The 26,568-nt window shown below is 48.8% G+C and overlaps 2 protein-coding genes and 1 long non-coding RNA gene across 3 annotated transcripts; 1 reads left to right on the top strand and 2 right to left on the bottom strand.

Annotated features, from left to right (window-relative positions):
- Window positions 1-1,430: 1,430 nt before the first annotated feature.
- Window positions 1,431-1,619, bottom strand: LOC116908758 (mitochondrial import receptor subunit TOM7 homolog). Its single transcript, XM_032912109.1, has one exon. It carries the CDS (start codon window positions 1,617-1,619, stop codon window positions 1,452-1,454), a length of 168 nt encoding a protein of 55 aa, XP_032768000.1. The 3' UTR covers window positions 1,431-1,451.
- Window positions 1,620-4,090: 2,471 nt separating this feature from the next.
- LOC116909529 lies at window positions 4,091-6,059 on the bottom strand. Its single transcript, XR_004389079.1, has 2 exons — window positions 5,853-6,059; window positions 4,091-5,146 (listed from the first exon to the last, which is right to left on the bottom strand). It is a non-coding gene; the product is annotated as an uncharacterized LOC116909529 (long non-coding RNA).
- On the top strand, window positions 5,029-21,452 carry Pld2 (phospholipase D2). The gene is made up of 25 exons (XM_032913135.1): window positions 5,029-5,130; window positions 5,364-5,473; window positions 5,569-5,699; window positions 5,803-5,945; window positions 6,315-6,420; window positions 6,501-6,566; window positions 6,864-6,922; window positions 7,041-7,133; window positions 7,226-7,378; window positions 8,341-8,490; window positions 14,382-14,465; window positions 14,580-14,658; window positions 15,548-15,658; window positions 15,807-15,977; window positions 16,532-16,658; window positions 17,253-17,371; window positions 17,484-17,597; window positions 17,744-17,848; window positions 18,044-18,132; window positions 18,233-18,346; window positions 18,513-18,562; window positions 18,767-18,901; window positions 19,067-19,220; window positions 20,353-20,467; window positions 20,679-21,452. The coding sequence occupies exons 2-25, from the start codon at window positions 5,365-5,367 to the stop codon at window positions 20,901-20,903; spliced, it is 2,802 nt and encodes a 933-aa protein (XP_032769026.1). The 5' UTR covers window positions 5,029-5,130; window position 5,364; the 3' UTR covers window positions 20,904-21,452.
- Window positions 21,453-26,568: the final 5,116 nt, after the last annotated feature.

Below are 26,568 nucleotides of genomic sequence, written 5' to 3' on the forward strand. Positions count from 1 at the left end.
TTCAGCAGTTAGAAGCACTTACTGCTCCTACAGAAGGCCTTGGTTCAGTTTCTAGCACTCAGAGCAGCTCTCATTCCCCCCACCCCCCCATACCTCCAATTCAATTCCACAGGCAACTGATGCCCTCTTCTGACCTCCTTTTCTTCCTGCTCATGGTGTATGTGTGTATGACATACATCAGTATATATATCATGCACACATACAGGTATATATCTCATACACACATACAGGTATATATCTCATACACACATACAGGTATATATATCATACATACATACAGGTATATGTATCATACACACATACAGGTATATATCTCATACACACATACAGGTAAAATGAAGAAAACTCACCTGAGATTGTTATGGTGGTGCACACCTTTAGTTCCAGCACTGAGGAGACAGTGGCTGGTGGATCTCTGAATTCCAGGCCAGTTTGATCTACAGAGCAAGCTGTAGACCAGCCTCTGAACAGCAGCAGCAGCAGCAACAACAACAACAAAACGCCTATGGCATGAATGAGCATACTTTGGGCAAGCCTATAAGGATGTTTCCAGAGATGGGGTTTGTTTGTTTGTTTGTTTGTTTTAAGGCTAGGACCTCACTTTGTAGCCCAGGTTGGCCTCAAACTCATAATGATCTTCAGTGGTCTCAGCTGAGAATACAAGTGTGACTCACGACTCTGCTGTCCAGAGACACTGATCTGAAGAAGATTTATTTATTTAATGTGTTTCTGAGTACACTGTAACTGTCCTCAGACACACCAGAAGAGGGCTTCAGATCCTATTACAGATGTTGTGAACTACAATGTGGTTGCTGGGAATTGAACTCATGACCTCTGAAAGAGAAGCCAGTGCTCTTAACCTCTGAGCCATCTTCCCCAGCCCCGATCTGCAGAAGAAAGGCCTGTGCTGAATGTGGATGGTCTCACCCCATACACTGGAGTCCTGCAGTGAAGCAAAGGGAAACAACAGGAAGCCAGCTTAGTATCAATATTCACCTTTCTGTTTTCTGGTCTCCCCAGATGAACTAGCAGTCCACCACCACACCTTTCCTTCTGCGGTGGACTGTTTCCCCTTAAACCAGGAGCCAATAACTAACTAACTGACAACTAACTAACAACTAACTAACTACACACCTCCGGTGAATTGCTTTCTGCCTGTATTCAGTCATATCAAGGAGGAAAGTAAAAAATGTCCTGTGGAGTCTTACAACATGGCTTTTGTCTCTCTCACTGAGCTCAATCTTTTCAAAGTTCCTTCATGTGAGGAGTATATGCATCAATACATGGCTTCTTTTTTTAACGTTGTTAAAAATATTTATTCCGATAGCCTATCATAAGTCAGTACAGACCCCACTCTGCCACAGATCTGTTGAGACGTCTCCTTTCTTACCCAGTCGGAGCACACACCTTCCATTTGCATTGCGTCCAAATCCAGATGACCGAACAGTCCTTTATCCCCAAAGTAGGTTTAAAGCTGATGGTTCAGGCATTCCAGAATCTGCACCCCTTATAAATCCCAGGTAAACCACCAGAGGAATAAAGCCCCAGCGGGTGGCAAACGGGCCGCCCTTGAAGAGCTGCTGCAGCCTCTGTTTGGCTTCTTCACTCAGCTTCACCATGGCGACGACTGACCAGCGGAACGATGAGCCCCCACAACCAAGACCGTGTACATAGCTTCTCTTTATGGCTGAATAGAGTGGTGCATGGTTATATCTTCATCAGTGTGTCCATTTGTCTCCTTTCTACTTTCTTTTTGGCTTTTTCAAGATAGGGTTTTACTATGTAGCCCCAGCTGTCCTAGAACTCAGAGATCAGTTTCTCTGCCTCTGCCTCTGCCTCTCGATGCTGACATTAAAGGTATGCCCCACCACCATCTAACTCCTTTCCACTTTTTGCTTATTAGCAATAATGCTTCTGTGAGCTTCTGAGTATACATGTTTTCTGTATATATACTTATATTTTGAGGGAGGGGGATCAAGACAGGGTCTGTGTAGACTTGGCTGTCCTGGAACTCGCTCTGTAGACCAGGCTGGTCTTGAACTCATAGACATCCACCTGAGGAGCTGGAGAGGTGGCTCAGTAGTTAAGAACACTGGCTGCTCTTGTAAAGGACCTAGGTTTGATTTCCAGCATCTACATAGCAGTTTACAACAGTAAGACTAGTTCCAGGGTCACACTGTCTTCTTGCCTCCACAGGAATTAGGCATGCACATGGTGCACACACACACATGCAGGCAAAGTACCCATGCACATACAAAATAAACAAAGAAAAATAAAAAAAGAAAGAAACCCACTTGCTTCTGCCTCCCAAATGCTGAGATTAAAGATTAAAGGCATGAACGACTACTGCCCAGCTGAATATATATTTTTTAACTTAAAAATACTTTTGTGTGTGTGTGTGTGTGTGTGTGTGTGTGTGTGTGTGTGTGTGTAGGGTCTGGAGCCAAAGGTAACATATCTCTTCTGAGTTTGAGACCAGCCTTATCTATGTAGTGATTTCAAAGCCAGCCAGGACTACATGGGGCAGTAGTTCTCACCCTTCCTAATGCTGTGACCCTTTAATACAGTTCCTCATGTTGTGGTGATCCCCAACCATAAAATTATTTTCATTGGTATTTCATAGCTGTAATTTTGCTACTGTTTTATGAATTGTAATATAAATATCTGATATGCAGGATATCTGCTATGTGACCCCAGGAAAAAAGGGTCATTCGACCCCCAGGTTGAGAACCACTAACATAGAGGTATCCTATCTAGTATGTAGATATGCATATATGTATTGAGGTTTTTAATTAGGAAGAGATGAACAGATACTTTATCAAAGATACTTAAGCATATGTGTGATGGTTTGTATAGGCTCAGCCCAGGGAGGGGCACTATTAGATGGTGTGACCCTATTGGAGTAGGTGTGGCCCTGTGAGTGTGGGCTATGAGACCCTCATCCTAGCTGCCTGGAAACCAGTATTCTGCTAGCAGCTTCCTCCTGCACCATGCCTGCCCGGACACTGCCATGTTCCTGCCTTGATAATAATGGACTGAACCTCTGAACCTGTAAGTCAGTCCCAATTAAATGTTGTCTTTTTTTTTTTTTTTTTGGTTCTTTTTTTTTTCTTTTTTTTGGAGCTGGGGACCAAACCCAGGGCCTTGTGCTTGCTAGGTAAGCGCTCTACCACTGAGCTAAATCCCCAACCCCAAATGTTGTCTTTTTAAGAGTTACCTTGGCCATGGTGTCTGTTCACAGCAGTAAAACCCCAAGTAAGACAATATGAAATGCAGTTAGCATCGCTAATATTCAGAGATGTACAATTAAGATTGCATACCTTTCACCACCACTCGAATAGACAACGGTAAGGACTATGGAATTGAATGTGCAGCTGCAAAAATAGAAGAGACATTTTGGAAAGTTTTTTTTTCTTTTTCTTTTTTTCGGAGCTGGGGACCGAACCCAGGGCCTTGTGCTTGCTAGGCAAGTGCTCTACCGCTGAGTTAAATCCCCAACCCCTTTTTTTTTTTTTTTTTTTAAGATTTATTTATTATATAGAAGTACACTGTAGCTGTCCTTAGACACCAGAAGAGGGCATCAGATCTCATTACAGATGGTTATGAGCCACCATGTGGTTGCTGGGATTTGAACTCAGGACCTCTGGAAGAGCAGTTAATGCTCTTAACCACTGAGCCATCTCTCCAGCCCCTTGGAAAGTTTTTTATTCTTCATTTTTTCTTTATTTTTATTTTGTATGTATGAGTGTTTTGTGTGTGCAGTGCCCATGGAGGCAAGAAGAGGGCGTCAGATCCCCTGGAGCTGGAGTGACTATCTGAGCAGCCGTGTGGATGCTAGGAATCAGACTCAGGTCTTCCGCGGGTGCTCTTAAGCACAGAGCCGCCTCTCTCTCCAGCCCCAGGTTTTGTTTTTCTTGGCAGTGTTCTGCTGGGTAGCCTCAGCTGACCTCAATCCCCAAGCTTCACAATACTCTTGCCACATTTCCCCCGCGCTGCTGAGCTACAAACTGCCAAGCCCAGGTCATCCTGTAGGTTAAACATACACTTATATGACCCAGCAGAGAAATTAAAATGTAAGTCCACAAAAATGACAGGTACACAAACGTTTATTGGAAGTCCATTTCCAGTGGACAAAACCTAAAACAATTCGAATGCTGATTCAGTGGAAGTTTGGAAGAAAAGGACAGCCTTTAGGATCTGGAGGGGGAAAAAAAGTCTTTTTCAGACTTAAACTTACAGGCGATTAGGATTCAGGTTCCAAGACTGGTCTATTATTGCACCTCAATGTCTGGTTAATCGCTCCTGCGAAATAAACCTTTCATGAATAAAGAATGTGATTTCTCATACAGCAACGAGCTTGCAGTCACTAGGCTTTTTATGCTCGTATTACCTCCCATCAACAAAGGCTGTCTGTACCGGGCCCACCGAGGGGATAACTGCAGGTCTAACCCAGGCCAGTTCCGCCCTGATCCAGGCAGCGCTGGGGACCAGACTACCCAATGGCCGCGCGTGCACGCGCAGTAGAGGAATGTGCGTTGCGTGGCTCGCACACTGCGGGGTGCTGGACCTAGCCAGCCTGGTGCCCCGAGGGCAGTCGGAGGAAGAGGACAACCCTGGGGAGTGGGTGGCCCTGGAGTGGGCGGCCTGGGCCCGGGAGTCTCTAACGCAGGGCGGGCAGAGGACGGAGGGGGCGGGACCCAGCTGACGCGACAGCTGTGGAGGTGAGCCCTGGGGTCCTTCCCGCCCCCGAGGGCAGGCTCTGAACCCCGGCCCCGCCCAGGCCCTCTGGGGTGTAGGCTCCTTGCTGAGTTCTGCTCCCTCTGCTTCCGAACCCGCGCGGGCGCCGGGGCCCGCATCCAAGGTGCTGGGCCCCGGACGTAGTGCGGCTGAGGTCCGGAGCCCCGGGAACCGGGCGGGGACGTTGTCAGGCTGGAGCTGCTCGGGCCTTCTGACTCAGCCGCTCATCCAGATTTCAGGATTTCTCTTCTGGGCGGGGAGCGCGTAACTTCCTCATTCCCGCCGGGACCCTCGCTTCCAGTCAGTCTGGCCGGACTTGGAGCCCTGCTGTCACCAGGGCTCCTCCCTTGGACTTAACCTCGCCCCAGTTCGAGGCCATCCCACCTTGGCTAGGTGCTTTTTCTGGACCCTGGATATGGAATGAGAGGCGGGGCTGAGAGGCTCTGGTTGAAAGCTGAGGGAGGGAATGGAGGTTGCAGGGGTGGGTGTTAGAGGGGCGTCGGTCTGCAACCTGTGAAGCTGAGAGTCACTGGGTAAGACAGGAGAGGACCGACGGGGGCGTTAGGATGGAGAAGGGGGTGTTTCTGTAGGGCGAGTCCCTTTCTGAGGCTTCCTCATATTCCTAGGATGACTGTAACCCAGACGGACCTCTTTCCCTATGGGGACTACCTGAACTCCAGCCAGTTGCACATGGAGCCAGATGAGGTTGACACTCTGAAGGAAGGAGAGGATCCAGGTACACGGGGAGATGGCTTCCAGAGAGGGGAGGAGAGGGATCTGAGGCCTCCTGAGGTCTTTACACCCTTGGGCTTTTTTACCTCCCTGTCCCAGCTGATCGAATGCATCCCTTTCTGGCCATCTATGACCTTCAGCCTCTGAGAGCACACCCCTTGGTGTTTGCTCCTGGGGTCCCTGTTATAGCCCAGGTGGTAGGCACCGAAAGATACACCAGCGGATCCAAGGTCAGCCACCAGCTGATACCTGGGAGGGTGGGAGAGGGAGGCCTGGCCCAAGTGGAGGGCTGGGTTGGGCCGGAAGACATACTTCAGGTTTTCACACCCCCAGGTGGGAACCTGTACTCTTTATTCTGTTCGATTGACCCATGGCGACTTTACCTGGACAACCAAGAAGAAATTCCGACACTTTCAGGAGCTGCATCGGGACCTCCAGAGACACAAAGTCTTGATGAGTCTGCTCCCTCTGGCTCGGTGAGTGGGTCTAGATTGCTTCCCGTGAAAGGCAGATGCTTCTCTTGCCATAGCAGCCTCCCTCCTGTCCACCTGTCTCCCATCCCCTAGGCATATTCCTTCCCCAGCTCTGTGTTGCGCCCTCTCCCTTGTCCCTGGTTCCCTGGAAACTCTCCCTGTTTGGTTCTCCTTCTCCATAGTACTGTGCCAATATTTCAGCCAGGCCGGATGCCCAGAATGTCCTTAACAATCCCCTCCTCCCAGTTGTCTCATTCCCAGGATAGAGACCCTTTCTTCTGCTAGCCTCCCTCTCTCCAAGGCCCTGTCTCCAGTGTTTCAGGCACATAGCCTGCCAGCTCTTTCCTAAGTCTTCTCTCATCTCCACTGTAGCTTTGCTGCGGCCCATTCTCCAGCCCGAGAGGCAGCCAATGAGAATATTCCCTCCCTACCCCGAGGAGGTTCCGAGGGCTCCGCCAGACACACAGCCAGCAAGCAGGTACGGAGCAGGTCCTGTAGTAGGGTGTGCAGTATGCAGAAGGTTCTGGCTACATCTTTTTCTTCTTCACCTCCCTGCAGAAGTACCTGGAAAATTACCTCAACCGCCTCCTGACCATGTCTTTCTATCGAAATTACCATGCCATGGTAAGGTCTAGAGTCTATGGCCTAGATGCCTGGGGAGATCCTTCTTCTCTCTCCCTCCTTTTGTTTTTTCTTAATAACAAAACAAAACAGAGTCTTACTGTAAAGCCCTGGCTGGCCTTAAACTTATTGAGTAGACCAGGCTGGCCTTGAACTGACAGAGATCTATCTGCCTCTGCTCCCAAGTGCTGGTATTGTGAGCCATCATACTCGGATCCCTAGGGGGGAAGGGGGCAGAGTTAGTAGGGCGGAGAGGCTGAAAGCCAAATCTTCCCCTGAGCTTATTTTTTCCTTCTGCAGACAGAATTTCTGGAAGTCAGTCAACTTTCCTTTATCCCAGACCTTGGCTCCAAAGGACTGTGAGTGTGGGAACCCCTCACCCAGCCTTCAGCAGACATCCGTCTCCATCTTCCTGTCTAAAAATAAAGTGTGGTACAGTGTGCCTAGGGTCCCCGACTATCCTGGTTGTCCCTGTAGGGAAGGGGTGATCCGGAAGCGCTCAGGTGGGCATCGAGTTCCTGGCTTCACCTGCTGTGGTCGAGACCAAGTTTGTTATCGATGGTCCAAGAGGTGAGTGAGGGGTAGAGGTAAGCAGGGGTCAGTGGGCAGGAAGAGGGTGATCTGGAGGACCTGGATGATGCCACGAGGCTCTCCCACTCCAGGTGGCTGGTGGTGAAGGACTCCTTCCTGCTGTACATGCGTCCGGAGACTGGCGCCATCTCATTTGTTCAACTTTTTGATCCTGGCTTTGAGGTCCAGGTGGGGAAAAGGAGCACAGAGGCACGGTATGGGGTGAGGATCGACACCTCCCACAGGTAAGACTAACCTGGTTGTAAGAGTAGCCTGTGGCCCTGAGGGGAGTTGAGGAGAGATCATAGGGGAAGAGGGAGGCTCTTTACTCCTTGTGCCCTGGCCCAGCCAGAGCTTTGAATCAGGGAATTAATCTATCCATATATTTAGGATACTCCTAGAGTAAAGGTTTATAGCACAGGCGCTTGGAATAAATAGGGATAGGAAACCTCCCAGTTTTAAAAGGGGGGGTGGATGCTAGAGAGAAAAGAGTGAGTAGCACTCTTGCAGAGGCCTTGGGTTTCACTCCCTACGCCAGCATGGGGATACCCACCTGTAACTCCAGATCCAGGGAGGCCGATGCCCTCTTCTGGATTCTGCGGACATCTTTATTTGCATGTGAACACACGCACACGCACACAAACTAATAAAATGTAAATAAAAGAAAAGCAGCAGAGCATGGCCATGCACACCTGTAATCCCAGCCCTTTGGGAGGCTGGGCTGGAGGAATGGCTCTGCAGAGCTTGACCTCCATAGTGAAACTGTCTTAAAAAGGAGTGGCGGAATAGTAGTGGTGCACATCTTTAATCCCAGCGCTCAGGAGGCAGAGGTAGGCAGATCACTGAGTTCAAGGTCAGCCTGGTCTACAGAACAAGTTCCAGTGTCCTGGGCTATACACAGAGAAACCCTGTTGGAGGTAGGGTGGGGGAAAGAAGGGAGAGATGGAAAGGGGAAGGGAGGGAGAGAGAGAAGGGAAGGAAACTAGAACTCTGTTTGTTGATTCAACAATAATGAGTTCCTAATACAGTATCGGTCACTGGGAACCCAACTAGGAATAAAGCAGATACATTCACTGTGTCTGTGGATTCTAGCTTAGAAGCTGATGCAGGAAGAAGGCAAAGGTTGTAGCCAAAAGGACAGGTTTCGGGGCAAGACTGTAGGCATGAAGGAGAAGGATTAGTGGTACAACTTTTTGTTTCTGTCCAGGTCCCTGATCCTCAAATGCAGCAGCTACCGGCAGGCACGGTGGTGGGGCCAGGAGATCACGGAGCTGGCACAAGGTCCGGGCAGAGATTTTCTACAGCTACACCAGCATGACAGCTATGCCCCACCCCGGCCTGGCACCCTGGCCCGGTGGTGAGACCTTTCTGTCCCTTCTGGCTTTCTTGCCCCCTTGACTGTTGTCTGAGTTCCTGACCCTCCCTTTTATCTCCTCTGACCTCATGACCCTATTTTTATATCTCTCATCTCTCTGACCCTATAACCTCTCTAACCACATTGATTTGCCTGCTTTCCTGATCCCCTAACTCGGCCATCTCCTCTGTCCTCTTACAGCCCTGATTCTTATGAGCATTTCAACCACGGGGAGCCTCTGTTGAGGAGCTCCCCAAATCCTTTTGATTTGTTCTCTCATTTAAATATTTAATACGCATTTGAATCTTGAACATCTGCTATGTGCTCCATCCGGTAGGGCAATAAGACACAGGCTTCTCTGGTTTAGAGAGGGCGGTGATCTAATTATAGAACAATGTGAACTCGACACCCTGGTGGTAGCCATAGGGAAGGGTGCACAGAGGGGGCACCTGTCCCAGGGAGGATGTCAGGACAGGTTCCAGAAGGCGCAGCCCTCAGGTTCCTTTAGAAAGATAGTGAAAATGGAGGGCACAGAAGCTTGGGGTATTGGTGAAGAGGAGGACTGGTTACTGTTGGAGTGGGGAGGAGCAGTCAGAGAATGGGTGAACAGTAGCTCCGACGTGCTAATCCGGGAGATTGAACTCTACCAGAGGCCAAAGTGGGCATGAATGGAAATTTTCTATGAGAGAGTGGTATGTTTTTGTTTTTGTTTTTGTTTTGTTTTGTTTTGTTTTTTTGGTTCTTTTTTTCGGAGCTGGGGACCGAACCCAGGGCCTTGCGCTTCCTAGGCAAGCGCTCTACCACTGAGCTAAATCCCCAACCCCAGTATGTTTTTTTTTAATTGCAGTGTTGGGGGTCAAAACAGGGTGCCACATGTGCTAGGTAAGCATTCTACCTAAAACTCTGTGTGTGTGTGTGTGTGTGTGTGTGTGTGTGTGTGTGTGTGTGTGTGTGTATGTGTGTGGTGTGTGTGTGTGTGTGTGTGTGTGTGTTGATGTGGGTGTGTGCACATGTGTGTGTGCACAAGAAAGCCAGAGGACAACTGAGATTTTCCTTGGTTACTCTTCACCATAGTTTTTATTACTTATCTATTAGTTTATTTTTATGTTATGAATGTTTTACCTGTATGAATGTATGCATGCCATGTATGTGCTTGGTGCCCAATGGTGCCAGAAAGAGAGGTGTCAGATCCCTTGGAACTAGGCTTACAGATGGTTGTGAGCTGCTGTGTGGGGTGAGTGCTGAGAAGCAAACCTGGGTCTTCTGCAAGAGCAGTGAGATAGCTCTCCAGGTCCAGTTCATTTTCTGGTGCTAGGGTCTCTCTCACTGAACCTAGAACTTACTAATTTAACTGTAGTGGCTAACACGCAAGCTCCAGAGATCCGCTTCTGTCTTCCTCCTCAGTGCTGGGATGATAGACATGCGCTGGGCCCATTTTGTTCATTCATTCATTCGTTCGGTTTTCAAGACTGTCTTTGTAGCCCTGGCTAGCTTGGAACTCACTCTGTAGACCAGCTGGCCTGCGACTCAGAGATCCTCCTGGTTCTGTCCCCACAGTGGTAGGATTAAGGGTATGTGCCTGGCCACAGTGGCTTTTTATGTGGGTATTGGGGATCTGCATTCAGGTCCTCGGACTTACGAAGGAAGCGTCATCTCTCCAACCCTTCTGGCTTTTACTAAACTTTTTTGTTTCTTTCAAAGATAGTGTTTCATGAAGTTGAGGCTGACCTCAAGCTTTTGCTTCTTCTTGCCTTAGTTCCTCTTGTAACAGAAGTGACACCGGTACTAGGCCTGCCAATTTATTACCCATTCATTTGTGGTTTTTGAGACTGAGTCTCATGCAGTCCAGGATTATGGTGTACTCAGCGATGACCTTGACCTTCTGACCCCTACCCGTGCCTCCACCTCCCAAGTGCCGGGATTGAAGGCATGTGCCACCGAATCTGGTGCTTACTTCTTTATGTGTGTGGCATAGGCAGGGTCTCACTGGGATGTAACCCTAGCAGGACTGGAAGCCAAAATGTAGATCAGGCTGGGCTTGAACTGGCGGTGATCCTCCTGCTTCTGCCTCATGAGTGGGGATTTTAGGTGTGCACCATTAGATCTAGCCTATTTATTTAAGACCAGGTCTGACTATGTGATCCCAGATGGCCTGGAACTTGGAAATCTTGCTTCATTTCCTAAGTACTGGGATTACAGATGCATGCTGCCACATATAGCTGCAATTTATTTATTTTATGCTCATGAGTACTCTATTCACATGTACATCTTCGTGACAGAAATGGGGATCAGACAAAAAAGGGGATGGGATTCCATTACAGAAGGTTGTGAGCCACCATGTGGTTGCTGGGAGTTGAACTCAGGACCTCTGGAAGAGAGGTCAGTGGTTTTTTGTTTTTTTGTTTTTTTGTTTTTTTTTTTTTTTGTAGTTTTTTTTTTTTTGTTTTTTTTTTTTTTTTTTTTCAGAGCTGGGGACCGAACCCAGGGCCTTGCGCTTCCTAGGCAAGCGCTCTACCACTGAGCTAAATCCCCAACCCCGAGGTCAGTGGTCTTAACCACTAAGCCATCTCTCCAGCCCTGGTTTACTTATTTTAATACATTAATAATAGCCACTACTTATGCAGAGCTTACTCTGTGCCAAGAATGAACGAGTTTCACATATCGGATACTCTGAACTCCACTAGGAGAGTACGTTTGTTATCTGGGGCTTTGTACACGAGAGAACAGAGGCAAGGCAATGCTGGGAAACTTACCCAGGGTCCTACAGCTGTGAACAGAGGAACTGGGATTTTCATGCAAGCAATGGGAGTCAAGACTGCTCTTTCTCACCCTCGGAGACTGAGAAGTCAAATGAACAGGTGGAGCTCAGTGGTAGGGAATTTGCCTATCGCCAGGGAGACCTTGCTCTTGATCCCCAGCAGTACAGTAACATATGAAATATAAAAATTCCAGCTGTACTTGGTGGTGGACACTGTAATCCCAGCAGCACTGGAGAGACAGATGGGAGACCGATACAAGTTTGAGGACAGCTTGGACTGTACAGAGGACTAGGTCAGCCAGGGCAAGATTCTGTCTTAAAATAAAAGCAACCAGACACACCGAACAATTGAAATTACCACTCTTTACCTCACACTGTTCTTGTGTAGTGCCCTCTGATTGGTTGCATTTCTCTTTGCAGAGGTAACCTTGGCAACAGTTTTGTGTCCTCTCTCACCAGCGGCACGTTTTTTGTACGCATGGGCACGTGTTACTTTCCACTTTAACATAAATGGGACTGTCAACTCTTTTGTGCTTATTTTTCCTCCATTTAAAAATTTAACATTGAGGCTGGAGAGATGGCTCAGTGGTTAGGAGCACCAACTGCTCTTCCAGAGGTCCCTGAGTTCAAATCCCAGCAACCACATGGTGGCTCACAACCATCTGTAATGAGATCTGATGCTCTCTTTTGGTGTGTCTGAAGACAGCTACAGTGTACTTATATATAAAAACTAAATCTTTAAAAGAAGAAAAAAAGTAATTAACATTTAGGGTAGTTTTTTCCCCCTGGCTTAAACATAATCTTTGCCTAAGTATTTAGAATATGTATTCCTAGAAATGCAATTACTGGCTGGTGAAGTGGCTCAGCGGGTAAAGCAGCTTTGCCACTGTGTTCCATCTCTGGGATCCACACAGTGTAAGACGACTGAAATTGTCCCTGGCCTCCACGGATGTGTTGTGAAACATGTACATCCAAAAATAAATCAATGTAATAAAAATGTTTTAAAAATACAGGTCAGGGGTTGGGGATTTGGCTCAGTGGTAGAGCGCTTGCCTAGCAAGCGCAAGGCCCTAGGTTCAGTCCCCAGCTCGAAAAAAAAAAGAAAAAAAAAAAAAATCTGGGTCAGGTGTGATGTCACACACCTTTAATCGCAGTACTCGGGAGGCAGAGGAAGGTGTTATCTCTGGGAGTTCAAGTCCAGCCTGGTGTACATAGAGGGTTTCAGATTAGCAAGATGCATAGTGAGATAATGTCAAAAAAAATCGCTATATGTATTTAATGGTATTAAAGAGTAAGCATTGAAAAAAGTGGAGGTTTATGTGGGGCTGGACATGGCCGTGCAGTAGCGTGCTTGCCTAGCATGTCCACTGTCCTGAGTTTTATCCCCAGCAGTTCAGAAAACAAACCAAAACCAGAGCATGTACTTTTTAACATTTTAATGCCAACTTAACTACTAAATAAGTCAGTGTGATCAACCTCTGCACATGGTGGTTTCAAGCCTGTAACCCCAGCACTCAGAGGCCAAGCAGAGTTGAAACTTCAAGGCCACCCTGGACTGTACAGTGACACCTGTCTCAAAATACCAGGAAAAAGGCCAATAGCCATTTCCTGTGGTCTGTGAGAATGCCCACTTCTTCATGCTCTGACAGTGTTAACAGATGCTTTCCCTTCCTAGTTTCTGGGTTGTTTGATTGAGACAAGGCCTCACTATGTAGTTCAGGCTAGTCCAGGCTAGCCTCAGCTTCACAGTAATCTTCCTGCTTTCGCCTGCCGAGTGCTGAGATTATAGACCCAAGGCACAGAGCTGGGCAGAATGCACTGATTCCTTTTAAAAAGTTATTTAATGGGGTTGGGGATTTAGCTCAGTGGTAGAGCGCTTGCCTAGCAAGTGCAAGGCCCTGGGTTCGGTCCCCAGCTCTGAAAAAAAGAATTAAAAAAAAAGTTATTTAATTTCTTGTTTTTGTTTTTGTTTTTGTTTTTTTTCAGATAGGGTTTCTTTGTGTAGCCTTGGCTGTCCTGGAACTAGTTTTGTAGACCAGGGTGGTGGCCTCAAATTTACAGAGATCTACCTGCCTCTGCCTCCTAAGTGCTGGGGTTAAAGGCATGTGCCACCACTGCCCAGAAAATTGTTTAATTTTAAACCAGGCATGGTTGCACATGTACTTGGAAGGCAGAGGCAGTCCGAGTTCTGTGAGTTGGAGGCTAGCCTGGTCTACACAGTATTCCAGGGCATCCAGGACAGCAGGGGTACATAGAGAGACTTTGTCTGAAACATACCAAAAACCAAATGAACAAAAAGCTTATTTAAGGGGTTGGGGATTTAGCTCAGTGGTAGAGCGCTTGCCTAGTAAGCACAAGGCCCTGGGTTCGGTCCTCAGCTCCGAAAAACAAAACAAACAAACAAACAAAAAAAAACAAAAAAAAGCTTATTTAATTTTCATTTCTTGGTATTGTATATTGTGTATGTGATATTGTGTATTATATATATACATATGTGTGTGTCTGTGTGTATGTATGTGTGTGCATATATATTATATATATATATATAATATACAGATGCCCTGCCTCCTTGTCTGCCTTCCAAGTGCTGGAATTAAAGGTATGTGCTACCATGCCCAGCCTTTTCTGGTATTTTTGAGACAGTCTTACTATGTAGCCCAAGCTTGTTTCAAACTCTTAGTAATCTTCTGGTCCCGGCCTGGGATTACAGGCCACGCCCTGCCCTAATTTCTTGTTCATTAGTGAACTGAACGTCTCAGCCTGTGACTGCCCGTCTCAGTATCTGCTCTGAGCTGTCAGATCTCAGGTTGCTCATTACTCAGCTGCTTTCTGCTTTTTCTGTGTGTTTACTCTTCCTTCCTGTTTTCTGGAGCTCTTTCATATATGATGTAGTAGTCCTCCCAATCTTTGGTCAGTTTCTTCAATTTATTGTGTGTCTTGTCATGTTTATTTTGCTCACCCTGGCCCGCCATACTGAATAATCCCACCTGATGTGTTTGATGCGATCTAACCTCTCTGATCATCCCTGACCTTTGACCCTGCTGTCACCTCTGACCCATGGCTGTCCTCCGGTCTTCACTCTCCAGAACTTTCTGGCTTCTGACTCCCTGACCTCCTTGGCTTGGACTCCCCCCAGGTTTGTGAATGGGGCAGGTTACTTTGCTGCTGTGGCAGATGCCATCCTCCGAGCTCAAGAGGAGATTTTCATCACAGACTGGTGGTGAGTGAGGTCAGGTCCACCCAGGAAGGGAAGTGGGCGGCACACAGGCCCGAGGGAGGAGGAGCTGTTTGTCTTTAGCATAGCCTCCTCCTTACCCATTGCCCTGGTTTCTAGGCTGAGTCCTGAGATTTACCTGAAGCGTCCAGCCCATTCAGATGACTGGAGACTGGACATTATGCTCAAGAGGAAGGCGGTGAGAAGTGGTTAGCGCTGAAGAGTGTGTTCAAGGCGGGGAAACGTACCCCTTCTGACTCAGTGTCTATCAAATATCACCTCCTGGTTCCCGCTTTAGGGTACTAGTCTAGACTAGGTTCCCACTACTCCGACCCTTCCCCCTGTGTACTGTCTGGGAATGTAGATACTCATGTGTCTTTGCTAAGCAATGTCACAGGTTCCAGTACAACAGCACAGCACCTGTCATGCATCAAGCATTCATGAACGTTTTGTTTTTAAGACAAGGTTTCACTAAATAGCTTCAATATGTAGACCAGGTTAGCCTCAGACTCATGGAGATCAGGCCTGCCTCTGCCTCCAGAATTGCTGGGCTTAAAGTTGTGCACCACCACCTCACCTGGCATTTATGAATTTTGACAAGAGGAAGCTTCCGTAGATGATGGAGGATGAATGGATAGATGATAGGATGGGTGTGGTGGCACTCACTTGTAATCAGACCCAGCACTTGGGAGATAGAGACAGGAAGATTAGGAGGTGAAGGCTAGCCTTGGCTACTACTGAGTATTATGCCACCATGGACTAAAGACTGTGTTACAAAGGGGAAGAAACAAGGAAGAGGGAGATGGATGGAAGGATGTGAGTCGGGAAGGGAAGGTGGAGGGTACAGGGAAGAATTGTAGACAGTAGTTAGGATGATGAGCAAATGGTTGGGAAGACGGCTGGGAGATTATGAAAGGTAGGTGGATAGATGAGTGGGCGAGCGCATGTTTGCTGTGAGCATCATTCTGGATGCAGGTAGGAGAGCACCCAGGTAGGGTGGAGGTGCACACAGGAATCCTCAGCGTGGGAGCTGGATAGAGGCCACTCAGGGACAGGCACTAGAATTTGGTTTTCCCACTCACTACCAGGAAGAAGGTGTCCGTGTTTCCATACTGCTGTTTAAGGAAGTGGAACTGGCCTTGGGCATCAACAGTGGCTACAGCAAGAGGACACTGATGCTACTGCACCCCAACATAAAGGTGATGAGGGCCTGAGTCCCTTCCTACATAACAGCCACTTCCCATCCTCTTCAACCCTTCCCTTCCCTAAAAAGTCTCATCCCCTGTCCTATCCTCTTCTGTCCTTTCATTTTAACCTGCCCCCATGCACTCATTCACCCTACTCTAGGTGATGCGACACCCAGACCTTGTAACATTGTGGGCTCATCATGAGAAGCTCCTGGTGGTAGACCAAGCAGTGGCATTCTTGGGTGGGCTGGACCTTGCCTATGGCCGCTGGGATGATGTGCAGTACCGACTGACTGACCTGGGGGACCCCTCCGAATCTGCAGATTCACAGGTAATTGCCCCAAGGCTGTCCTGAGTCCACCCCCGCCCCGCCCCCAAACCCAGGTACTGCAAATTTACACCTTTCCCGGAACTGCCAACCTCTAGGCTTCCTCAGTCTTTCAGAGGCTCCAAGAAGCTACTTTGGTTGTTGTTTCTGAGACAGAATCTAACTATATAGCTCAAGCTATCCTCAAATTGGTCATCCTCCTATCTCGGCTTCCAGACTGCTGAGATTATAGGCACGTGCCACTACGTCGGTCAAGACTTACCTATCAAAATACTACAGCCATCTTGTCACACGGTTCACATCTGTAATTCCAGCGCTGAGGGAACTCAGGCAGGAAGCATTTCAAGTTTATGGCCAGCCTGGGCTACACCATGAGACCCTGTCTCAAAAAAAAAAAAAAAATCTAAAACTCCCTCTCTGCCTTCATTTTTGCTGACTCTAACTGCAGTTGAAGAGGGAGGCTGAGGGATCAGACTCTCTGGTGCAGTGCACACGTCTTCTCTTTGGCCTGGCCCCATGACCTCACCTTGCCTGGCCGTGATGTACTCTTCATACAGACTCCCACACCAGGTTCAGATCCTGCAGCCACTCCAGACCTCTCGCATAATCACTTCTTCTGGCTGGGAAAAGACTACAGCAACCTCATTACCAAGGATTGGGTACAGCTGGACCGGCCTTTTGAAGGTAAGGCTCCCTTCCCCCAAGGCCTGCAGGAGCTGGCAGCTGGGACAGAAGATAGGATGAAATGGGTCAGGAACAGTACAGCCTTCCCTCTGGAAGGTTCCTCCTCTGAATGTTCTTTTCCTCCCTGTGTTAGTTAAGGTTGCCATGGTTATGAGGAAACACTCTGACCAAAAGCAAGGTGGGGAGGAAAGGGTTTCTCTGACTCATGCTTCCACAGCACTGTTTGTCACTAGAGGAAGTCAGGACAGGAACTCAACCAGAGCAGGAACCTGGAGGCAGGAGGGGAAGCAGGTCATGGAGGGCTGCTGCTTCCTGGCTCATTCCATGTGGATAGCTCGGTCTCCTTTCTTCCAGAACCCAGGACCACCACCCCAGGCGGACCACCCACCGTGGGCTGGGCCCTCCCACATCAATCACTAACTATAAATAAATGCCTGTCACGCTTGCCCAATCTTATGGAGGCATCTTCGACATTGATGCTCCTTCCTCTCTGATGACTCTAGCTTGAGTCAAGTTTACATAAAACTAGGCTAGCCACAAGTATCCTCAAAACACCAGCCCTAACTTCTCCCTTGACTCTCCTGGGATTCCCAGATTTCATCGACAGGGAGACCACACCCAGAATGCCATGGAGGGATGTTGGAGTGGTTGTACACGGAGTAGCTGCCCGGGACCTTGCCCGGCACTTCATCCAGCGCTGGAACTTCACCAAGGTGCTGACTCCTCCCCAAGGGCCCGGAGGGAGGGAGGGACCGAGGACCGGAGGGAGGGAGGGGCCAGGTTCAGCTTACCACCTTCTACTGACTCTGCTGTTCTTCATGGCAGACCATCAAGGCCAGATACAAGATACCTCAGTACCCCTACCTGCTGCCTAAGTCCACCAGCACTGCAAACCATCTTCCCTTCATAATCCCAGGCGGGCAGTGCGCCACTGTGCAGGTGACAGTCCTGATCAGCCAGCTCCTTCCTTCCCTCCCATCAGCCCATCTTCTACCCTGAGAGTACCTCCCACTCCCCCTGCATCCAACCCTCCCCTCCATCCCTCCTCTCCTGGACTTAAACACTATCCTATCACCATGCCATAGGTCTTGCGGTCTGTGGATCGATGGTCAGCAGGGACTTTGGAGAGCTCCATCCTCAACGCCTACCTACACACCATCCGAGAGAGCCAGCACTTTCTCTACATTGAGGTCTGACTGAGGCAACAGTGCAGGGCTGGGGGGGGGAGGGGGATGGGAAGGAGGTCACAGGCCAGGGACTGAGGGTAGCAATAGGATCAGTCTTTGAGGGCTGGCCTGGCTGGAGATGAAGCAAATGCAGGGTCTGAGGACAGAGCTAGAGGTCAGAGCCACAATGCTGATGTCTCTCTTGGATCCCTGCCCCAGAATCAGTTCTTCATCAGCTGCTCAGATGGGCGTACAGTTCTGAACAAGGTGGGCGATGAGATTGTGGACAGGATCCTGAAGGCTCACGAGTAAGGAAGGTGGAGCAGTTGGGAGTGGGGCACTGGTTAAGCCCAGATGGAGGGGTGGAGTTTGTTTTGGGGGGACCTCACACCTCTATTTGTCTCCCAGACAGGGGCAGTGTTTCCGAGTCTACGTGCTTCTGCCTTTGCTCCCTGGCTTCGAGGGGGACATCTCCACAGGGGGTGGCAACTCCATCCAGGCCATTCTGCACTTCACCTACAGGTGACCCACTCCCTGCCAGCCAGGTTCACCCTTTCTGGCTCCAACACACCACAGCCGGTCCACCCTGTCCTGACCCCTTCCTACAGGAACTTTAGGTCTGCCTCTCCCAGTCCTCCCCTTCCTCCTCCTCCAGCCTCAGCCTTCTTCACCCTCTCTTTTCTCTCAGGACCCTGTGTCGTGGGGAATATTCAATCTTACATCGTCTCAAAGCAGCCAGTGAGTGCTGGGGGCTCAGGCCCTAGACCCCTGGCAGGGAGGCAGCTTGGGTAGCTGGAGTCCTGGGAGCTGGGGAAGGAAACTGTCATTCTTGCATGCTATTCAGACTACAGGTGGCTTTTCACGGCTGGGAGCGAGAGGTGGGACATCTACTCACCGAGGATACCTCTCACTTTGCTCCTCCCCAATCCCTCCTGTGTACAGTGGGGACAGCATGGCGGGATTACATGTCCATCTGTGGGCTTCGCACACATGGAGAGCTGGGCGGGCACCCGATCTCCGAGCTCATCTATATCCACAGCAAGTTGCTCATTGCAGATGACAGAACAGTCATCATCGGTTAGTGTGGCTCCTGGTCTTCTGTCTGGGAGGGCCAGAGAGTGGGTGACACAGAGTTGCAGGTGAAGCTTGCAGTAGGGGCTTCAGGCTAGTGCTCTGGTAAAGGGGATGAGGTGATGGGGAGGCCCCCCTCGGCCCAAGCAGACAGTGTGCCCTTGAACCCAGGCTCTGCAAACATCAACGACAGGAGCTTGCTGGGGAAGCGCGACAGTGAGCTAGCCATACTGATCGAGGACACAGAGATGGAGCCATCCCTCATGGATGGGGTGGAGTACCAGGCAGGCAGATTTGCCTTGAGTCTGCGGAAGCACTGTTTCAGGTAGGAGTCTGGGAGTGTAGATGGATGCAGGGGCATTGGGAGGGGCCGCCTTTTGAGCTATAGGTGAGGGTTTCCTAGAACTGGTACTAGATTTCTTCCCAGACTAATTCAGTTAAGGTTTCAGCCAACTAGGAATACACACACACACACACACACACACACACACACACACTCACACACACAAATACACACACACAAATACACACACACACAAATACACACACACACTCACAACAAATACACACACACACAAATATACACACACAAATATACACACACACAAATATACACACACTCACACACTCACACACACACAAATATACACACACACTCACACACATACATACACACACACTCACACACACAAATACACACACACTCACACACAAGTATACACACACACACTCACACACACACAAATATACACACACAAATACACATACACACACACAGAACTTTTTAAAATTAATGTATTTATTTATATGAGTACACTGTAGCTGTCTTCAGACACCCCCTGATAAGGGCATTGGATCTCATTACAGATGGTTATGAGGCACCATGTAGTGGCTGGGAATTGAACTCAGGACCTCTGGAAGAGCAGTCAGTGCTCTTAACCACTGAGCTATCTCTCCAGCACCAAGAAAAAAAAATGTTTCATGGTTTTATTTTTTTGAAACAAGAAGTTGCTATGTACAATAGGCTGACCTTGAACTCTGATCCTCCTGCCTCTGGCTTCCCAGTGCTGGGATTATAAGCACAAGTTATCATGCCCGGCTAAAGTAATTGTTTTTTAAAACATCAAAGTAAGGACTGGGTGATGGTGGCAGCGGTGGCAGCAGCTGTGGATGCATGTAATCCTAGTACTTGGGAGCCAGAGGCAGGCAGATCTCTGGTTCAAAGTCAGCCTGGTCTACAAAGGTGTTCCAGTATAGCCAGGGCTACACAAAGAAGCCCTGCCTCAAAAAAACAAAGAAAAACAAAGCCAAAAACAAACAAACAAATCAAAGCTGAACCAACGCTCCATCAGGTGTGCCGACATTTACTGTTCTGTCTGTCACAGCTGTTTTGAAAGACCAGCTCCTCAGATTCTTTTAGGATCTTAATTTGGCCCACTGGGACCACTCTTCCATAGTGTCATTCTTGGGGCAAATACCTGGCCAGACCTGGATCTCCGAGACCCTGTCTGTGATGACTTCTTCCAGCTGTGGCAGGAAACAGCGGAGAACAATGCCGCCATCTACGAGCAGGTGGAAGCTGTGGGAAGCTTAGCCTGAGGGATTGATGGGTGACCCGGGGAGGAAGGGAGATAAGGGACTGGGGAGATTTTCTGTTAGGAGCCTGTAGCCTGGGGCTACTGAGAGGTAGTGTAGGGAATGAGGAGTCCAGCCCAGGCAGCTCAGAGTCCAGGGGACATATTGATCCTAACCTCCCTTCCCTCATGTCCTCCCTCCCACCCAGATCTTCCGCTGCCTGCCGTCCAATGCTACGCGTTCCCTGCGGGCTCTCCGGGAGTACGTGGCTGTGGAGTCCTTGGCTACAGTCAGCCCTTCTTTGGCTCAGTCTGAGCTTGCCCACATCCGGGGCCACTTAGTTCACTTCCCCCTCAAGTTTCTGGAGGACGAGTCCTTGTTGCCTCCACTGGGGAGCAAAGAGGGGATGATACCTTTAGAAGTGTGGACATAGCTGGGGCTTGCGCTCAGCGGCAGTTGCTAGCCGTTGGGCCCTATCGTGCCTGGATCCTTGCCCCACACCCTGAGTTCTGAGGGCAGTGCCCTTTGATCCTTGGGGAGGACATCTCTGAGGACTCCTAGAGAATCACAGAGGACCTTTACTTGAGAAGTAGCCAAGGGGAGCACTCCCAAGCCTGGCCTGGGAAGGCAGGAGAGAGTTCTAGAGAGGTTTGCCTTCTTGTCACCATGTTCAGACCACTATGCCACAGAACCCTAGTCCTACGAGGAGGCCTGAGGTCAAGCCTTTTATTCCAGGAGAAGGGACTCCTGCCCTGGGTCATCTTCATCTCACTCTTCCTCCTGCCCTTGAACCCCTACATGCCCTAGGGCCTCTCCCAGCCCGTTGCTGCAAAGATGGAGGGGAGTATAGAGCCACTTTGACTGCAGTCTCCACCAGTGGTGGTGGGGAAGACACCTTAACTGCCTCCACCAGCCTGCTGACAGACACTAACTTTGTACCGGTTCATCAAGCATTTCATAAATAAATGTGTAGAAAAGGCCATGCTGCTTCTTGGAGATGGATGTTGTCTTAGGTGCTCCCTGCCTCAGTTCTAACTTCTTTCTTCTGCTTGCATTTCTGTGCTTGCTTGCCCCCCCTTCTCCCTCCCTTTCCTTCCTCCTTTTCCTCCCTTCCTCTCTCCCTTCCTTCCTTCCTTCCTTCCTTCCAGGGGGCGGGATGGGGTTGATTTCCAAATAGAGTTTCTCTGTGTAGCCCTAGCTGTCCTGGAACTCTGTTAACAAGGCTGCCCTCGAACTCAGAGAGATCCACCTGCCTCTGCCTCCTAAGTGCTTGGACATAGGCTTGGGCCACAGCTCCATCTCTGTGCTTCTCAGCAGCTTCTGAGTTCATTCACCTAACTCCTGAAGATCTGGGCTAACTCTGTGTGTGTGTGTGTGTGTGTGTGTGTGTGTGTGTGTGTGTGTGTGTGTGTGTGTGTGTGTGATATACATATCTTCATAACTTTTCATATGTCTGAAGTATTTTGCAATTAGAAAACTGCTGAACACCGATAGCCACAGAGGCAGGAAGAAAATAAGGGGAGTGGAGAATTAGGAAGGCATCATAGAAGGCAGTGGGGGTGGGTGAGAATGTGACCAGAGGGTATTAGGTTGCTCTCCCATCCCTCTAGTTCTCTTGAGAAGTGAATTCTAGGGCTAGTGAGAGATGCTTCAGCAGAGGAAGATGCTTCCTGTTAGGCTTGACGACTTGAGTTCGATCCCCAGGACCCACAGTCTAGGAGGAGAGAACAGTCTCCCGAAAGTTGTCCTCTGACCTCCGCACAGACCATGGCATTCCCGTGTGTGCTCACAATAAATAAATTCATTTTCAAAATCAACTGAAAGTGTTGTGTTTGTTTGTTTGTTTGTTTGTTTGTTTTTTTCTTTTTTTTCGGAGCTGGGGACCGAACCCAGGGCCTTGCGCTTGCTAGGCAAGCGCTCTACCACTGAGCTAAATCCCCAACCCCTGTTTGTTTGTTTTTTAAAGAGAGTACCAAGCTGGGCAGTGGTATCCCAGCACTCAGGAGGCAGAGGTAGGGGGATCTCTGAGACCAGGACCAGTATGATCTACAGAGTGAGTTCCAGGACAGCCAGTGTTGGGGTAGAAATCTCACCACACCAGGCCAACATGGTTCCACATGGAGAAGTTTAATGTAAGGATGAGACAAGGGGGAGAGAGGAGAGTAGAAGAGGAGAGGAGCAGAGGCCGGCCATGAGCACGTGGAGAGAAGTGGGCAGGGGAATGGGGAGAGAAGGGACAAAGGAGAAAGAGGAGAACAGCAAGAAAGAACAAGATCAAGTGAGTGAGGAGGGGGCAGGCAGCCCCTTTTATAGTGTCAGGCGTACCTGGCTGTTGCCAGGTAACTGTGGAGGTGGAGCTTAGAATGCTAACAGCCAGGGCTACATAGTGATATGTGACCAGAGCTACATAGATATCTAAAAAAGAAAAAAGAAAATGGTGAAAGACCCCTAACTTCTTTTTCTTTTAATTTATTCTCTTATATATTACATCGCGATTGCAATCCTCTCCACCTCCTCCCTCCATATCCACTCCTGTCTCTCTTCAGAAAAGGGCAGGCCTCTCAGAGCTATCAGCCAAACATGGCATGTGAAATTTCAGTAAGATTAGGCACCTTCCCTCATTAAGGCTGGACAAGGCAACAAATAGGTGGACAGGGGTTCTTCTCCCTTATTCACCAGCCTTCACTTGTACATGTGTATACACACACGTGTACCTCCAAATAGATGCATATGCACGCGCATACACCACATACAACAAAACACTAATATCCCCTCCTACGCACAGGAGTTCCAGGTACTAATTGGCTTCCCATTAATTAGTCTCATTGTCAGCACTAAATATCTCTTTCCCTGGGGGACCATTCCTTCCTTAACTGTAAGGTGAAGGCTGCAGCTGCCCAGGAGCTGGGCCACGGGATAGCCTGGGCTGTTTCACGTAGGGGCCTTCTGGTTCTCAGTCTTGCAGTGTTTGTCTGAAGACAGGGTCTTGCTACGCAGACCAGCAATCTACAGTTGCAGTAACCTTGCCTCTGCATCGTGCCCAGCTAGGACAGGGTCTTGCTGTATAACTCGGCCTCTAATTCATGAGCCTTCAGCCTCCTACCCTAACCTCTTTAAGACAGGAATCGCAGGAGTCAACAAGCCCACCCTTGGTCCAGGGGTCTTGATGAAAGGCCAACCATAGAGTAGGGGAGGAAAGCAAGGTGGCAAAACAAGCAAAGGAGAACCAGCTCCCTCCAGTCTTTTTTTTTTTTTTCGGAGCTGGGGACCGAACTCAGGGCCTTGCACTTGCTAGGCAAGCGCTCTACCACTGAGCTAAATCCCCAACCCCCTCCCTCCAGTCTTGCTTCTTCCCCTTCCCACCCCAGGGATTACAATGGCCTTGTGAGGTGAAGGTGGCCATTTATTCCATCCTGAGATGTTGATTTGTTCATTTATTAACTATCTTTATTAAACAGCCCAGAATCTGGCATTAGGAAATTTATTGAGTATATGCCAAGTCCCTCTCTATTATTTAATTCATTTTAGAATCTCACAGGCTGGCTTGAAATTCACTGTGTAGACTAGGCTGGCCCTCAATTTGCTGTGATCCTCCAGTCTTTGCCTCCCAGGCATTGGGATTACAGGTGTGCACTGTCACACCTGGATATTTTTTTTTTCTTTTTTTCGGACCTGGGGACCAAACCAGGGCCTTGCGCGCTCTACCGCTGAGCTAAATCCCCAACCCCGTCACACCTGGATTTTTGTTCGTTTCTTCAGACAAGGCTTCACAGAGCACAGGCTGGTCTGGAGCTCACTCAGTAGTCCAGGCTGGCCTGTACTTTCTGGGAATCCTCTTGCCTCAGCTTCCAGAGTATTGAAATTAGAGGTTTGAGCCACCACACCAAGGAGACCTCCACACACTGTTCGGTATAGCACCCCTGCATGCATACAAATCCATGTAGCAAAATATTGTAAAATAACATGCATAGAGAGGTGATTTCAGGGAGCTGGGGAGATGGCTCATGGGTTAAGAGCACTGACTGCTCTTCCAGAGGAATCCCAGCAACCACATAGTGGCTCACAACCATCTGTAATAAGATCTGATGCCCTCTTCAGACAGGCGGGTGTATAAGGCAGCAGAGCATTAAATAAATACATTAAATAAATAAAAATGCATAGAGAGGTGATTCCAGCAGATCAGGCAAAGCAATGGCCAATGAGATTGGTCATGGCTGGTGTCTCGGTCAGATTTCTCCTTTGTAATAAAACACCATGACCAAAAACAACATGGAGAGGAAAGTGTTTACCTCAGCTCACACTCCCTCACTGAAGGAAGTCAGGGCAGGAACCTGGAAGCAGGAGCTGAAGCAGAGACCACAGAAGATTGCTGCTCACTGGCTTGCTCCACCTGCTCTCTTACACAATGCTGGACCACTTAGTGGGCTGGGCTCTCCCACATCAATCACCAGTTAAGAGAATGCTTCACAGGCTTACCCACAGGCCAACCTCGTGAGGGTGTTTTCTCAGTTGAGGTTCCCTCTTCTCAAATGGCTCTAGCTTGTGTCAAGTTGACATAAAAGTAGCCAGCATAGCTGGAAGTTGGAGAATACTCCAGGGGAAAAAAAATAAGTGCAAAAACAGGTAAGAGATGTTGAGTTCTGGGAGCTTTAAGTAGAGTACATTTTAGTGCATCTGGAGCAAGTTTAAGTGTGGTTTATTAAAATATAAGACCAGAAAAGAACATGTATATGTATATGTATCCAGAAAAACAGGCAGAATCTTGAAAATCTTTGCTCTCGCACAAGGCAGTGGGAGCCATCAAACGGTGTTTTTATTTATTTCAGGTTTTTTCCCGGTCATTACATAGCCCAGGCTAATAGAAAATGTAATACTCCTGCCTCAGCTTCCTAAACGGCGGGGTTCAGAAAACTGTTTTTTTTTTTTTTTTTTTTGGTTCTTTTTTTTCGGAGCTGGGGACCGAACCCAGGGCCTTGCACTTCCTAGGCAAGCGCTCTACCACTGAGCTAAGTCCCCAACCCCAGAAAACTGTTTTTAAACAGGAAAATGATGCCAGATTTAAGGTTTTAGAAAAAAATCACTTCTGGATATGAAGAATTGATTTGAGTGTGCCAGGCAGAGAGGTTATGTGGGAAGGCCAATCGGGGATTGTGGCTTGCATATTAGGGGCAAGGTAAAGAGTCAGGAGAGTATCCAGAGCAAGTTTGAATGTGCATCCAAATGTGCCAAGAAGCCTCCAGAGAATTCAAGCTCACCTAAGCAATGTTTATGTTAATTTTCAGAGGGAGTATTAGTGTTGGAAGAGCTCTTGAAACACTCAGAACCTTTCCCCCTGGACTTAATAGAGAAAGAAAAGCTCAGAGGCAAATTCACTTGTTCAAGGTCACATAACGCATTAGTCAGTGGCAGAACATGTCTGTCTATGGTTACAGAGCATCATCCATCCTCTAGAGAGACTAACCGGCTGGAGGTGCTGTGTCAACATGAGGAAATCTAGGGAGCTGGAACAAAATTTGAAGGGATTGGATACAGTTTCTTCTTCTTCTGCTTTGCTACTAGCAACTCCAGCAATAGTTCCTGAATAACACTGTGCTAAGAGAAGCAGATATAAACGTGTGCAGTAGGAGTGCCTATCTGCTCCCAACATCCCCACTCCAGCCAGAAAAGGGAGTAAAGGGCAGACAGTACCCCATCCTTTCCTCCCACGTGGTTTCTCCAGCCAAGTTCTCACGGAGAGGCCCCTCCTTCAGCGGCTCCACTGTTACCATGGCAATTGGGTGGGTGGACAGCCCGTCCTATCTAGAGGCCAGCAGCCCTCGCGTGGGGAGTTACCATAACAACCCCCCTAGTAATAGAGGGGGTTGGGTCCCGCCTCCCTTCCCCCGCAAATAGAGAGGTGGGTGGTTTGATTGGCAGCTGGGCACACGAAAGAGGGAAAGGGAAGGAAAGGAGTCAAGTAAAGATCAACGAAGGAACTAGGAGAGGAAGCAATAATAATAAAAGGGGAAAGGAAGGGAAGGTGTGTGCGCACGCACACCGGCGGGTGGGCGCACTCCTTCCAAGCCAGGTTCCTGCGAGGTTCGGTCCGCGCGTGCCCT

This window comes from Rattus rattus, chromosome 9 (genome assembly GCF_011064425.1).
Source record: "Rattus rattus isolate New Zealand chromosome 9, Rrattus_CSIRO_v1, whole genome shotgun sequence".
Classification (NCBI taxonomy): Eukaryota; Metazoa; Chordata; class Mammalia; order Rodentia; family Muridae; genus Rattus; species Rattus rattus.